At 34.5% G+C, this 13279-nt stretch overlaps 1 protein-coding gene across 3 annotated transcripts; it reads right to left on the reverse strand.

Moving 5' to 3' along the window:
- Positions 1-743: 743 nt before the first annotated feature.
- Positions 744-11470, reverse strand: LOC149783666 (perforin-like protein 1). Of its 3 annotated transcripts, XM_089931910.1 has the most exons (6): positions 11277-11470; positions 8085-8162; positions 6632-6837; positions 5820-5935; positions 5230-5318; positions 744-4071 (listed from the first exon to the last, which is right to left on the reverse strand). In XM_089931910.1, the coding sequence occupies exons 3-6, from the start codon at positions 6776-6778 to the stop codon at positions 2453-2455; spliced, it is 1971 nt and encodes a 656-aa protein (XP_089788036.1). In that variant the 5' UTR covers positions 6779-6837; positions 8085-8162; positions 11277-11470; the 3' UTR covers positions 744-2452. The 3 variants fall into 3 exon arrangements, with proteins under 3 accessions (XP_089788036.1, XP_089788035.1, XP_089788037.1); XM_089931909.1 differs by lacking the exon at positions 8085-8162; XM_089931911.1 differs by lacking the exons at positions 8085-8162; positions 11277-11470 and having other exon boundaries at positions 5820-5880; positions 6632-6726.
- Between the last annotated feature and the right edge of the window lie 1809 nt (positions 11471-13279).

Below are 13279 nucleotides of genomic sequence, written 5' to 3' on the forward strand. Positions count from 1 at the left end.
GACTCATAGTGTAAAATAATGAAGACATTTGCACTTGGCAGACGGATTGTGTGTGTCTAGAACATACTTTATACATTAGCCGTTTAAATTTCAGGAATAATGTTATGAAAATATAAGTATCTCGGCACACAAAAGGACATACCCCTGAATTGGCAGATAGAGAAATCAATATCTTGCTACATGTTTATTCTTTGTAATAAACCATCAAAATGTTGATATATAATGTATTTCTCCTAACAGTTTTCTTTCTTATGAATCAGTTTGTGTCTGTAATTAATGTTGACCCAAATGAATATGTACTGCATATGATATATTCAACAAAGAGATGGATTAAGACGTGCATCTTACGTATTTACAATCAGTGCAGCCATGAACGCAAACATTTACTGTGGTGATCAAACTTAAAACTGGAAATCTGTTGGATGGAGACTAATTAAACTAGACAGGTATCAACTGACAACGGGTGCCGTCATATTTAATTAAAATTGAAAGGAAAACGATGAACATTGATAAAAAAGATGGGGTGGGGTGGGGTGGAGATGACAAAAGATTTAATTAAAAGAGAAGAATAGACAATTGCGCGGTTTATTTATATTAACTTTGCTAGAGCTACGTGTGTATTATTATTATCATTATTATTATTATTATTATCTGCATTTCAGGAATGGTATTGCGTAACATTAGGTATATCACCTGAAAAGGAGTGCAGAGACAAAAAAAAAAAACAAAACAAAACAAACAAATATATTTAGATATTCATATTATTCGTAATAAACCATGGAGATGTTGGCATTTAATTTGTTGCTGTTGAAATTTCTCCTTCCTATGAATAAACTGTCGTTTGTACAAGGGGATAGAAGGGATATATTGTTGAGAATTAAGTCATGGGGAACCAGTGTGCAAGAAAGCTATCTGCCAGAAAATATTCTGGATACGAGGCAATTTATTGTTGTGGCAATAGTTTCAAATAAAATTCTTAAGGATATAGACAACTTTAACTTGGAAACTGGATACCCGAACAAGTCAGTTCAAATTCAAACGTATCAGTGCAGAACAAGTGCTGTCATATTAAATGAAAATTTAACGGAAAATGATCCACGTTTAGCAAAATCAAGAAATGCAGAGGACTTAAAATAAATGAAGACTAAAGGATCTAATACAAACGGAAAATTCGGCCGGCACGGAGAGATAATTCTTATCCATGGTGGAGTTTTGGAAACATTAATATCAAATTTTTGGCACGACGTAGGTGGTGATGAAACGGTACTTTGTAATCTTTATTTATATTCCTGTAACATTCATTGTGCGTTGATTATGAATACTCCATATTCATGTTCAGAAGAAATCATGTTATATAGCCAAAAGACAGACAGACAACAACAGACAGTGCAGAACAACAGAACTATTCTTCATATTCAACGACAGATGAGAAGCAAGCACATAAATGGTTTGGAGATGGCTCAGTGCAGTTATTTTCTTACTAATACTAAAAAAGGATTCATGGTTAAATACGTGCCTAAGAATAAACCGAAAAGGGCAGGACAAAAAAGAAAGCAGAGACCGGCATCGTGTGATCTAAGCCTGAACACCGATAATATCATTTTCCAGGATTTGGTATATGAATGTTTGAACAACACTCCTCTACAGTTTTGTTGCGTTTCTGACCCAAAAAATAGTGTGCTTCAACATAATATTATCTCGTTCTTCCTGAATTCAGTGACCTATTCTTGTACCCACAATTCTACAGAGATTATTCTGAATTTTAAATTAAGTCATATTGCATGAAAAATTCCAATAAATAAAGGAAGTTATCAAAAAATGAATTTCTCGCTTGTGCGCACTGCAGGCCTCTCAATCGCTCCTTACTGAACTATATGGCGTCAACTGACTTATTAGTGCAACTTTATAATTATTACTGAGCAAGTTTATAATATGAGTTTCCTGAAAATATAATCGTTTTTGAAAAATGTGTAAATTGAAGGTTCCAGGAACTGTAACAAGATTGCGAACAAGAGGCTGTCATGCATGTTTTCACTGGGGCAGTGACGCGTAGTGAAGAAGAGGAGGGCTAGTTATTGGCCATAAAAATGTTAATGGCTACAAAATCTCATAGAACTTTTATAGAAGGGTTGAATACAAAAATAAGAACGCATAACCATAAATGCTGATATTGAGGGATAATCAAATGAAGTTTCCAAACACAACATACAAAATAGCAATGCAGCGGCAATCGCTGTATCTTTTGTGACGTCAATAAAATGTGAAAAAATCATATAACATTGCAGTTTTAGACCTCGACAGTTTCATCATGTGATTTCATTGTATATGCGGTCGCCGTTTTATTTCTGCAAAATCCTATAATACAAAATGATAGCTTTGAAAGTGAAATCGATTTGTACGTAACGATTTATGCATATTGTATATACATCTTGATATAACTAAAAGTGAATGTCTAGTTTCCCCTTGTGCTTGCTCTTAACTTATCGCTTGATGTAATATTGCTAGAGGATGGTCTGGAAGTTGATGTTGCTGAGGTAGGGTAGATGTCGTACACTGATTGCAACATATTTGATATAAAATATGTATCAGTTCCCCTTTCTGTCTCAAGCTGGTTAATCCCTTCCTCACTGTACAGGTCACAATTTCGTGCTTTCTTCAAACATTCGCAGAACGTAAAGGCCACACAGTGTGCATCATCTAAACATCTTTTCAGACAATCCGGGACATTCTTTGTTCGGACATTCATTGTTTGATTTGCAATACGTTCTCTGCCAACAATTGCCGTGTCACTGAATTTTAACTGTTTGTTTATTTTCGGTATTATGATTGTTGTTTCCATACCCTTTGTCTTCGTTCCAGTGATGTGAATCGTTTCACCATACATTTGACATGAGTTATAGTTATAGTCGTTTGTTGTGCATTCTCTGCAGAAGCTAATTGCCACACAAGAATGCCGCTCCAAACAGGCCTTGATGCAACGGGAACGATCAAGTTCCTCCACAATTGTTTTTCCACTTAAAGCGGTTTCTTTTAATATTAACCCCTCCGTCAGATCTTGGCAAGTGTCAACCAAACCTTTGTTTTGAAGGAAGCTACAGTATTCGTTTTTGTTTCTTTGTATTCTCTTTTTGATATCATCGTATCTGACACCCAAATGTTCCATATACTCAGCGCAAAATAGTTCCTCTATGGAAATCAATGAATATTGGGTTGGAACTGGAGTTTCCTTCACCGTTGATGCCCAAGTCATTGTATCACCGTTTGCTGGCGGAGGGGCACCAATAGTTATAGTGCTTGTTTGCACCTCACTCTGAAATACGGATGCTTGTTCTCGTTGAGAAGAATCTAAATTAAATCCTCCACCGACGCTGAACAAGCCAGAGTAACTGGCCGACACAGCTACATTTATTCCTTTTTCTTGCATTTTAGAGTAGCTGGATGACGACATTTTGTGTTCATACGTAAAAGAAGCACCAAATGTGGCCTCATCGACAAAATGTGTCCCATAATGATCAAAAAATGCCATATATGTATCTTTATCTTCTTCATAGCTATTAGAAATTGTTCTGTTCAGTTTGTGAACCCAATTCAAGAAAACTGGATGGAAAGGCGGTGGTGTACTCTTCTCAAGTTTACAGTAGTAATAATTACATTTTGCACTGGAGTAGATCATGATCCATTGTCCACTGGCCACAGTGGACGACGCTTCCTTGTATCCAGCACTCGCAGAGAAGCTGACTCCCCAGCCACCGCCTCCTACGTGAGCCGAGGCTGAGAGTGATTGATGTAGTTCATACTGGGTTTGGACTACTTTGGAGGTGAATGAAGTAATACAGGAAACATCGGGGATGAGAACTAGACCCTTGGGAACACTGTACTGACAATCGGCAGTCTGATCGTTATTACTATAGTCGGCACGGAATATTGGGTATGTAAATCCGGGATCATGCCCGATCGCTACCGGGTAACCCCTAAGGATGTTGTAGCCCAGTAGTGCATAATCCATATCGGGAAAAGATCGCTTTAAATCGGGTCCATGACATTCCTGGAGGTTGACATCTTCTCGAAGCGCTGTAAAAGGACATATAATTATACATCGTAAACCTTTCTTGAACTTTCCAAAAAATATGATGCAATCGCGCAATCCCTTATTCGTGTAGAGAATTGATAAACAGAAGCAAATAAATAATCTTTGCAATTCAAGTTCGTAAATTTGGGAAATGAACAACAATTTGAAAGTTAGTATATATATATATATATATATATATATATATATATATATATATATATATATATATATATATATATATATATATATATATCCGTGTGTGTGTGTGTGTGTGTGTGTGCCGGCGGCACCTGTTTATCAAATTTAATTTGTCCATGAAGTGTTTCAACCTGAAAGATTTACTTCTTTTATAGTTCTGTTCCTTGTAAATGTGTTGTCGGGAAGTGCAAAATAACCATCGAGACGGGTACAAATTGTAATGCTCTCATATACCAGTTTTCAAAGCTTAACCATCTGTATCATGTGTTTTGTTGCTACGCGTCCAATAAAATTGCAGGAGGACGATAAGGGAGGCAGAAGTCTGTTTGGTTTCCACACAGTACTTTTAAACATATTTCATATTGCCAAAAAGACTGTGCTTTCGCAGTTCATTCGAATCCATTACAAATTCTTTTTAATACAGTTCAGGCTCTGCTGAGCTTCTAGCCCTACTCTACCATCCAAAATCTATTGATTTTAGGATTATTGACTTTGAAAATAAATGTACGATTTATCATCCACTTCCCTTTTGGCATCCATTAAAGCTGATTATATTTTGTAAGAGATATGAAGGTCAAAGTCAATGCTTATATGAACAACATAAATAAACAAAATATTACACAGATTATCTTTCGAAACTATTTTTGAAACACCACGTAGCACATTTATCTATTTTTTATGTATGTACATGCTTGCCGATATTGGGTCAGTAAGTTGAAGGTCAACCGGTAAGATCATGGTTTCAACAGTATTTTTAAGAATGGGTCCTTATGCACAACTAACCCTCGTTTGTCGTAATGTCAATCTTCTACGACACTTCATTTCATAAATAGATAGTTTATTTTATTTCTTATGTAGATAATCTATTATGATGTTTCATCGGATTGCAGTAACGTGCGGATTGAGGTGTGATATTTAAAACGATCGATATGTTTGTCAATGTTTTTCAAGGATATCCTTACATATTGCAAGACGTTTCTTCTGTTGCAAATTGTCGATTGCAGCTTCTAAGGATTCGTGTTTTAGATACGTTTGGAAATCCGTAACTTCCCTGTAAAAAATTAATGCATTTGAATGGATTTCCAAATTACATCTATTATAATAAAATTAGCTTTTTGTCAGTACAACTGCTTTTGTGAACATGTTTTTACCTTTAATATAATTGTGAAACCAAAATGTATGTCGCCAGTAATTGTATGTTTACTCAAATGCCATAGAGGTGTTTCAAATCTCTCGTCAAGCTGTTTTTTCAATCAATTCAACGGATTTATTTAATACTGACACTTACGCAAGACGTTTCCTTAAAAGTTAAAAAGGTGACATAGATGGATACAAAATATCCCCCAAAAAAGCAAATGAAAATAACAAAAATAAATAAGCAAACACACTCCTCCTAACACCCATTACGATTTCATGAAGTACTTTGTACAGTAGGAATGTAACGAATTCCTATTTGAAAGGAATATAATGCATGCAAAGTTAAATGTGTGACAATTTAATCATTTGCCGATAAAATATCGTTTTTTTTAATAAACATCGTTTCAATACATACCCATTGGCGTCTTTCAAATGGGACATAACAACTACGACAGCAATGGCAACAAATATGACCACTAGAAATATGGAGACGAGGAGAGTATTCATCAAGCGACCTTTCCATTTAAGTGACTATGGGAAGAAACAAAGGGTATACATGGACCTAAATATTAATATATTATCTTCGTACCTGGCGCATTTTATCCATAAACTGCACAGAGTAAGTAGAGTGTTGACGTGTTATCAAATATGTATGTATGTATGTATGTATGTATGTATGTATGTATGTATGTATGTATGTATGCATGCATGCATGCATGCATGCATGCATGTATGTATGTATGTATGTATGTATGTATGTATGTATGTATGTATGTATGCAAGGACAATAATAAGAAAATATTGCAACTGATTGTTAGCTAAGAACAATGTAGATAACTGTAGCAAGGAACAAAATAATAATAGTTAAATAATAATAATAATAATAATAATAATAAACTTACAGTTGACTACACGTCTTGTCCAATAAACGCCTCGATTTGACACGAAATGTTAAAAGTAATAAATACTATGCACGTCCTTAAGGTACTTACAATAGTTATACCAGTAAATAGTTAAACAACTTTATCATACAAATGCAAAAAAAAATAAGACAAAGAATATTTGCAAAAACTGAGTTATAACTATTTGTATGAGACTGCATTTACGTTTATAGTTAATGAGATGTACAGAGAGAGAGAGAGAGAGAGAGAGAGAGAGAGAGAGAGAGAGAGAGAGAGAGAAAGAGAGAGAGAGAGAGACTGAGAGAGATAGGGAGAGAGAGAATACTTTGTTGTGGTATGTTGCTTTCTGAGTATCAAACTGCGGTCCTTTGTCTAACTGAGTCTTCAGTGTTCTATTCTCTTCTCGTAATTGATTGTTCATTTGGTAGATTTCACGAAGGCTTATCTCTGCCTGCCCATCAAAATCTGCCATGGTTTCACGTCTTCATTCAGTGTAAAATTTAGAATATATTGTGAATTTGTGATCCGATCCTGAAAATTCACAAAACCAAATTAAATGTGATAATTAGAATTCCATTTAATCTGTATGCATTTCTATGTAGAGTTTTATTGTACTCTCCATTCCTTTAGGCTATTTGAAGCCACCCGGTCTAGAAAGGCCACATAAGCTGATTGCGTTTCAGTTTTAGAGGGTTCCTCTAAGGGAAAACAGTGAGAGTCATAACATAAAATGTCTTTCAGTTTTAGAGTGCGGTGGCTTCGACTCAATGGTTTAAAAATTTGCTTCAATCATCGAAAACATTTTCGGGAATAGAGAAATGATGCGTATAGTATCACCAAAAGCATACATTATGCATTCAAATTTGTTTACCTGAATTTGCCATCTGCTGTTGTTTCATCTTTACTACAAGGTTACAATAAATATTTCTAAATTCTGAGGTATTTAGAAAACGACAACTTTACAACATTTAACACTGGTCTACATCCTTCAATCAAGGACACCAAATCCAGTTCTTGAACTATTTAAAAGTTAGGTTCCTTGTAGCTCGCTCAACTGCTACTACTACCAGTAATAAATAAATAAATAAACAAAAATGATAAACGTCGATGGTTTGAATGATTCTCATGTGTATCAAAAATACATAGTATAGAATGGTATCATTTGAGACCTTAATTTGTGCTCTAAGATCTTCATCCTCCATCAGGTGTGACACAGAGGAATTCCCTGACATAAAAACATCTATTGCTACAGATTTTTCAACAACATTATATGTAAGTGTAATATCTGTATGCCGTTGGCTCAATGATTTCGAATCATGTATTCAGATGAATAATCATCTTAATATTATGCATGATTGCCATAGGAACTGCATAGTACTAGGGGTGGGGGTGGCACTCAAGTGGCAGGGGTGTTCCACTGCAGGTTCATGTCCTTAAGCACCTCTAGACATGGTTCAACGACTTTGATTTTAAATACGTCATATAATTATGGTGTGAACTAAGCCGACAAGACAACCTTAAATTAAAGTTCTTTTGGCGATACTTTAGATTTATACATTTAAAACATTTTCAGGATCATGCTGCCATTTTTGGGCCAACGTACAGATAAAACCTAATATACGCTTATCACTTTCCTTACCAAAGTTCAAAATGTGTATTGTCTCTGTCTTCATGAATTAAATCACAATACTTTGTTCCTAATAAAAACCTCGTGTGTGTGGCTGTGTTTGTGTACGTATGTCTGTGTACAAATTCTACAAAAAGTTATAAATATTTACCTTTCCACGTAGGCTATGAAACAGACATGTATGATTGCCCTCACTCATTTAGTTTAGAAAAGATATCATTTCGGCAATCTGTTGAAAATACAATAGATTTAAAACAGTTCATAATTGTTGGATTAATTGTTAAGAATGACTAGTACCGAATACTAGATTTGATATACACTTTATTAGTACCGATTACTAGATTCAGTACGCTTTATGTCGTGACTTAACACCAGATTCTAAACATATTAGGACGGAACAATAGATTCTGTATAATTTATTAGGACTGGATACTATATTCTATACAAACTTATTAGAAAGAATACCGTATTCTATATAATTTATTAGGACTGAATCCATATATCCTATGCAACATATTAGGGCTGAATACTAGATTATATGGAATTTATTAGGACTGGATACTAGATTCTATACAACTTACTCGGACTCAATACCGTATTCTATATAACTTATGGGACTGAATCCCTAGACCTATACACTATATTATGACTGGATACTAGATTCTACTCAAATTATTATGACTGAATACCGTATTCTATATAACTTATTTCGACTTACTGCTAGGTTCTACACAACCTATTAGGAGTGGATACCGGAGTCTATATAACATTTTAAGACCTAGTATTAGATTTTATGCAACTCCAGGACTGAAAACTAGATTATATGCAATTTATTATGCCTGGATTTAGTGGAATATACAGAACTGAATTCTAGTTTATTGGAATTTATTAGGCCTGAATACCAGATTATATGAAACGTATAGGACTGAATACTGGATTCTATGCAACTCCAGGACTGAAAACTAGATTATATCCAATTTATTAGGCCTGTATTATGTGCAATATACAGAACTGAATTCTAGTTTCTGTACATGTTTTTAAGATTGTTACGTATGTTTGATTTAATTTATATTTTATTTAATTTGTGTTTGATTTGATTTGGATGCTTGTGGGTTTTGGAATCTTTTTATTTTCTTTGCATGTCAACTTAATATAATTTTGTTTCGAAGGAATTTGATAGTTTCCATAAAATTCAGTTTGACCTGAATCTTTCCATAAATACCTATTAATAGAAACACTTGTTTCTATTTTTGACTTAGTTTCTGGCCTTGATTGAGGGTCAAGTTAACAACTTTTATTTTCGGAGTAAAAAGATTGGTTCTTATCAAGGACATATAGGGGCTACCTAATTTTTACATGATCACGTGATCCTTTATTTCGCAATTAGGCATTTCCAAAATTGCGAAATACTTAATATTAATAATGATGTTCAGAGAGATCTCAGAGTTTTTAAAACACTTGGTGTCAAGTTGTTTTCTTCTTTCGTGACTAGTTTCGAGTTTTTGAGTTCTATGTTAATTTTTCTTCAGATTATTTGGACTCTAAAAGATTAATTCGTTTCTCTGGATATATTGTATTCATATAGAATTCTTGAACAAGGACATTTCTTAAAATGTTTATTTTGATTTCCGAAACCGGTGGATTAATTATCGTGTTTCTGCAAGGAAATGAAAACTTCAGCACATTACAGGTTACATTATACGTCATCGCCTTCCATCTTTTAGAACTTAAAATCATTACAACATTTTATTATTAGGACTTCTAAAATATTATTCGTGGATAATTCTTGGATTATTTTTAGATTTGATTCTTAAAACCGCAAGTTCATATTTTTTCATTTTTACAGTATTTTTCCAGGGAAATAAATTATTATATTTTTAAAGCTTGCTGTTTTCACTGTTTCTTGTGTTACTGTTTATTCGAGCCTAAACACGTAACATAATAAGAATGATTACTAGATTCTATACAATATATCAGAGCCTTCGCCTCGGATGGGAGGTCGAGGGTTCCTATCCCGGCCAAATCAAAACAAAGTCTTATAAAAATGGTACAAACATCTCACTCGCTTGCCCTCAGCACTATGAGGTTAGTGTTAAGACTGATCGGCCTGGTATAAGGATATTGACTGGGTGGGACATGATACTATATGGCTGATTCTGACAAGGTTTGTGGAACCGATATACTGCGCATATTGTCTTATTAATTTGGATGTAGCATGCGTTTAAAAATGTCAGGTAAAGGCCATGTCTGTTTTCTAGGCAAATATAAAAAGTTGTCGTTGATTCTTGGAATTATCAACATACTTTATTTTCATTAAATTTAATTCCATGATATCACGTTATATTTTCACAGGTGTTCTAAACTAGAATGCTGAATAAGCATCATACTCCTTTGTGATATTCATGTAGGAAGTTACCAGTGTAAATATGAATAGTTTTAACCTTAATTATTGAGAGACCTATGTTTAAGACATTTTCGAAAAACAAACGATCGCGATTAAAATATGAATTAAGACGAAAAGGCAAAGCTACCCAAAACATGAAAGATTCCGACAGTCTGTACACGTAAACTACGGGTCCACCGACCTTTAATTATATTTATTATTAGGGGTTCTCTTTTTTGAGACATCACACAAGTAGCGGCAAACAAAAATAAATAGAAAATTTGTTCGCCATACACGTTCTTTATTGTTAGCAAGGAATAGGATAACTCATTCTTAGCTATGCGCATCATTATTATTCACCATGGCAAACTGTCGACAAATATGTTCTCTGTAGTTAGGACATGATTTTCATGCTTGCTTATTGTGCTTTGTTGACAGCATATTATGACACACGATGCATCTTTAGCATAATACAAAGGAAACGCTTGAACATTGGATATAAAAAATACTTTCCTTAAAGGCACGTTCAACATACCACTGGTAAGGTAGATTGTTGCTAATAGTGTATCCCAACATTTATACTGTTTGATTAGAAGCGTATCATCTGAGGCGAACCTGAGTATTACTATATTTAATGTGGTATAATTTAACCTTCAATAAACTCTTAATTATGCAACCAAATGTAAATGTGGCTCAACATGAATATAAATATTCCTACAGCATATTAGGATCTGAGAACTCATCAATTGTGTTCTGTTCTATAATTAGGTGTTTACCATAAAACTCTTCCATGCACTAAAAAAGTAAAATGAAGACTAATCAGTCGTACAATGAGGCCTGTTTTGGTAATTTTTTTTTATAGTTTAATAATTAATCTAAGTCCGAAAACAAATTTTCCCCACAAGCTCCCATACATCCCCTGCACACAAATATACACATGCAGTTATTTCAGATACTTACATCAGACAAATGGAACAATATGAACTTCAATGATGGTCTCTGTTATTCCGAAGCTTTATTTAACTGCAGTACTCTTTAAATGTGATGGACGTCTGCTTCGGACATACCGGCATCCTATCGAAATTCAATATGACTTTATAAAGCTGTTGTTTAAATACCTATCGCTCTATGTAAGTGTCAGTTTCTCAAGTGTATTTAAGTGTTACAGCTGTAATTCTTAGATAAACAATAAACCCAGGTTGAAAGTGCAGAGGAGGATATATACACAGCTAAAGTTCAACAACGTAAGAATTAGAGGTTAATTCATGTATGGATGGGATGTCTTGCTAACTCTGACGCATATATAACACACTACAAGTGTCTTATATTAAGTTATCAACAGTAACAGAGATATTCCTTTAGTCATGTATATACCAAGTATACCAGCAAGCGCAACAACTTATTGACATGCACGTTATGTCTTTGAATATGCCTTTCTTGAATTTGGTTGCAGCACAGTTAAAAATATAACCATTTACGAAGTTTACAACCGTGCGAATTAGACAAAAATCATGTAGACATTTAAATTAAGGTTTTTGCGTTATCAAGATTTAACAAAAAATTATATCATATAATTTAGGTATTGCAGATAAAATCTATGCATATAAGTTCCTTTGTCATGCAGGTTGTTAACTGGGGTTAGAAGCTGCTTACTTGTTTTTAAACATTTACTTAGATGCATTACCGTAATGACAAGCCAATATAGTATGAGATGACTGTAACACAATAATCTTATAATACATCTTACAGACAAACCAAGACAACATGAGATAAATGTGGCATAGAACATATTACAGATAAGCAAATATAGTATTAGCTGAGTGTGGCACACGACATCTCGCAGTCAGATTAATACAGATTGAGACGAGTGTAGCACATTAAATCGTACTGACCAGCAAATACAGTATGAGATGATAGTGACACAGGGTATCTTGCAGGCAAACCAGCACAGAACGATATGAATGCGTCACGTTACATTTCACAGTATATATTACAGATAGGTCAATACTTTACTAAATGAATGTGGCGAGGAATATTTTATAGGTAAGCCAATATAGCATTAGTATGGCATAGTAGCATTTTACGGAGAAGCCAATAAAACAAGATATGAGTGCTGCACAGGACATCTTAAAGACAAGCCAATGCAGCATGAAATGAGTGTGGGGCAGTACAACATACAGGTTAACCAATACAGTATTAGCGTTTAAAGCCAAGTTCATCTTAAAAAACAAGCCAGCGCAACCAAAGATTAGTGATGGACAGAAGATCCTACTGACAAGCTGATAAATGTTTAGATATGTGTGCCACAGGGCAGCCTAGAGATACGCCAATACGGTATGAGATATGCGTGTCACAGCAAAACATTTAAATAAGCCACTTATGAGAGTGACCCAGTACACTTTGCAGACAAACCCATACAATATCACTCAGGAAATTCTGTATACATGTTAATACAGTATGAGATGATTGTAATACACGAATTCTTGCGGAAAAGCCATTACATTATGAGATGAGTGTGGCACAGTAAATGTTACAGATAGGCCATCTTGGTAGGAGATTAGTGTAGCAAGGTACTTTTATGAAGATAGGCCAATACAGTATGGGATGAATGTGGTAAAGGATATCTGGCAGGAAAGTCAATATATTAGGAAATAAGTGGGAGACAGTACATCTTATTTTTAAGCCAATGCAGTATGAGATGAGGTTGGGAGAGTACATTGCAGCGGTGTGAATTTTGGAAGACGATTATTGTGCTATACATGAAGTGAATCTTGTTGTGATCAGCGTGACACGTAACAACAAACATTGACGTATCGGCTAGGCTGGCAATAAATCGCTGCCTGCAAAGGACGTGACACTCTTATTTATGGGTATGATTGATTTTTTATTAGGAACTGCTCAGATAACGGTTAGAGATAAAGATTAGACGATGTTAATACTGAGTTAAGTAGCGGGAAATGTCA

Source organism: Sinohyriopsis cumingii, chromosome 14 (genome assembly GCF_028554795.1).
Source record: "Sinohyriopsis cumingii isolate HCF-2022 chromosome 14, ASM2855479v2, whole genome shotgun sequence".
Classification (NCBI taxonomy): Eukaryota; Metazoa; Mollusca; class Bivalvia; order Unionida; family Unionidae; genus Sinohyriopsis; species Sinohyriopsis cumingii.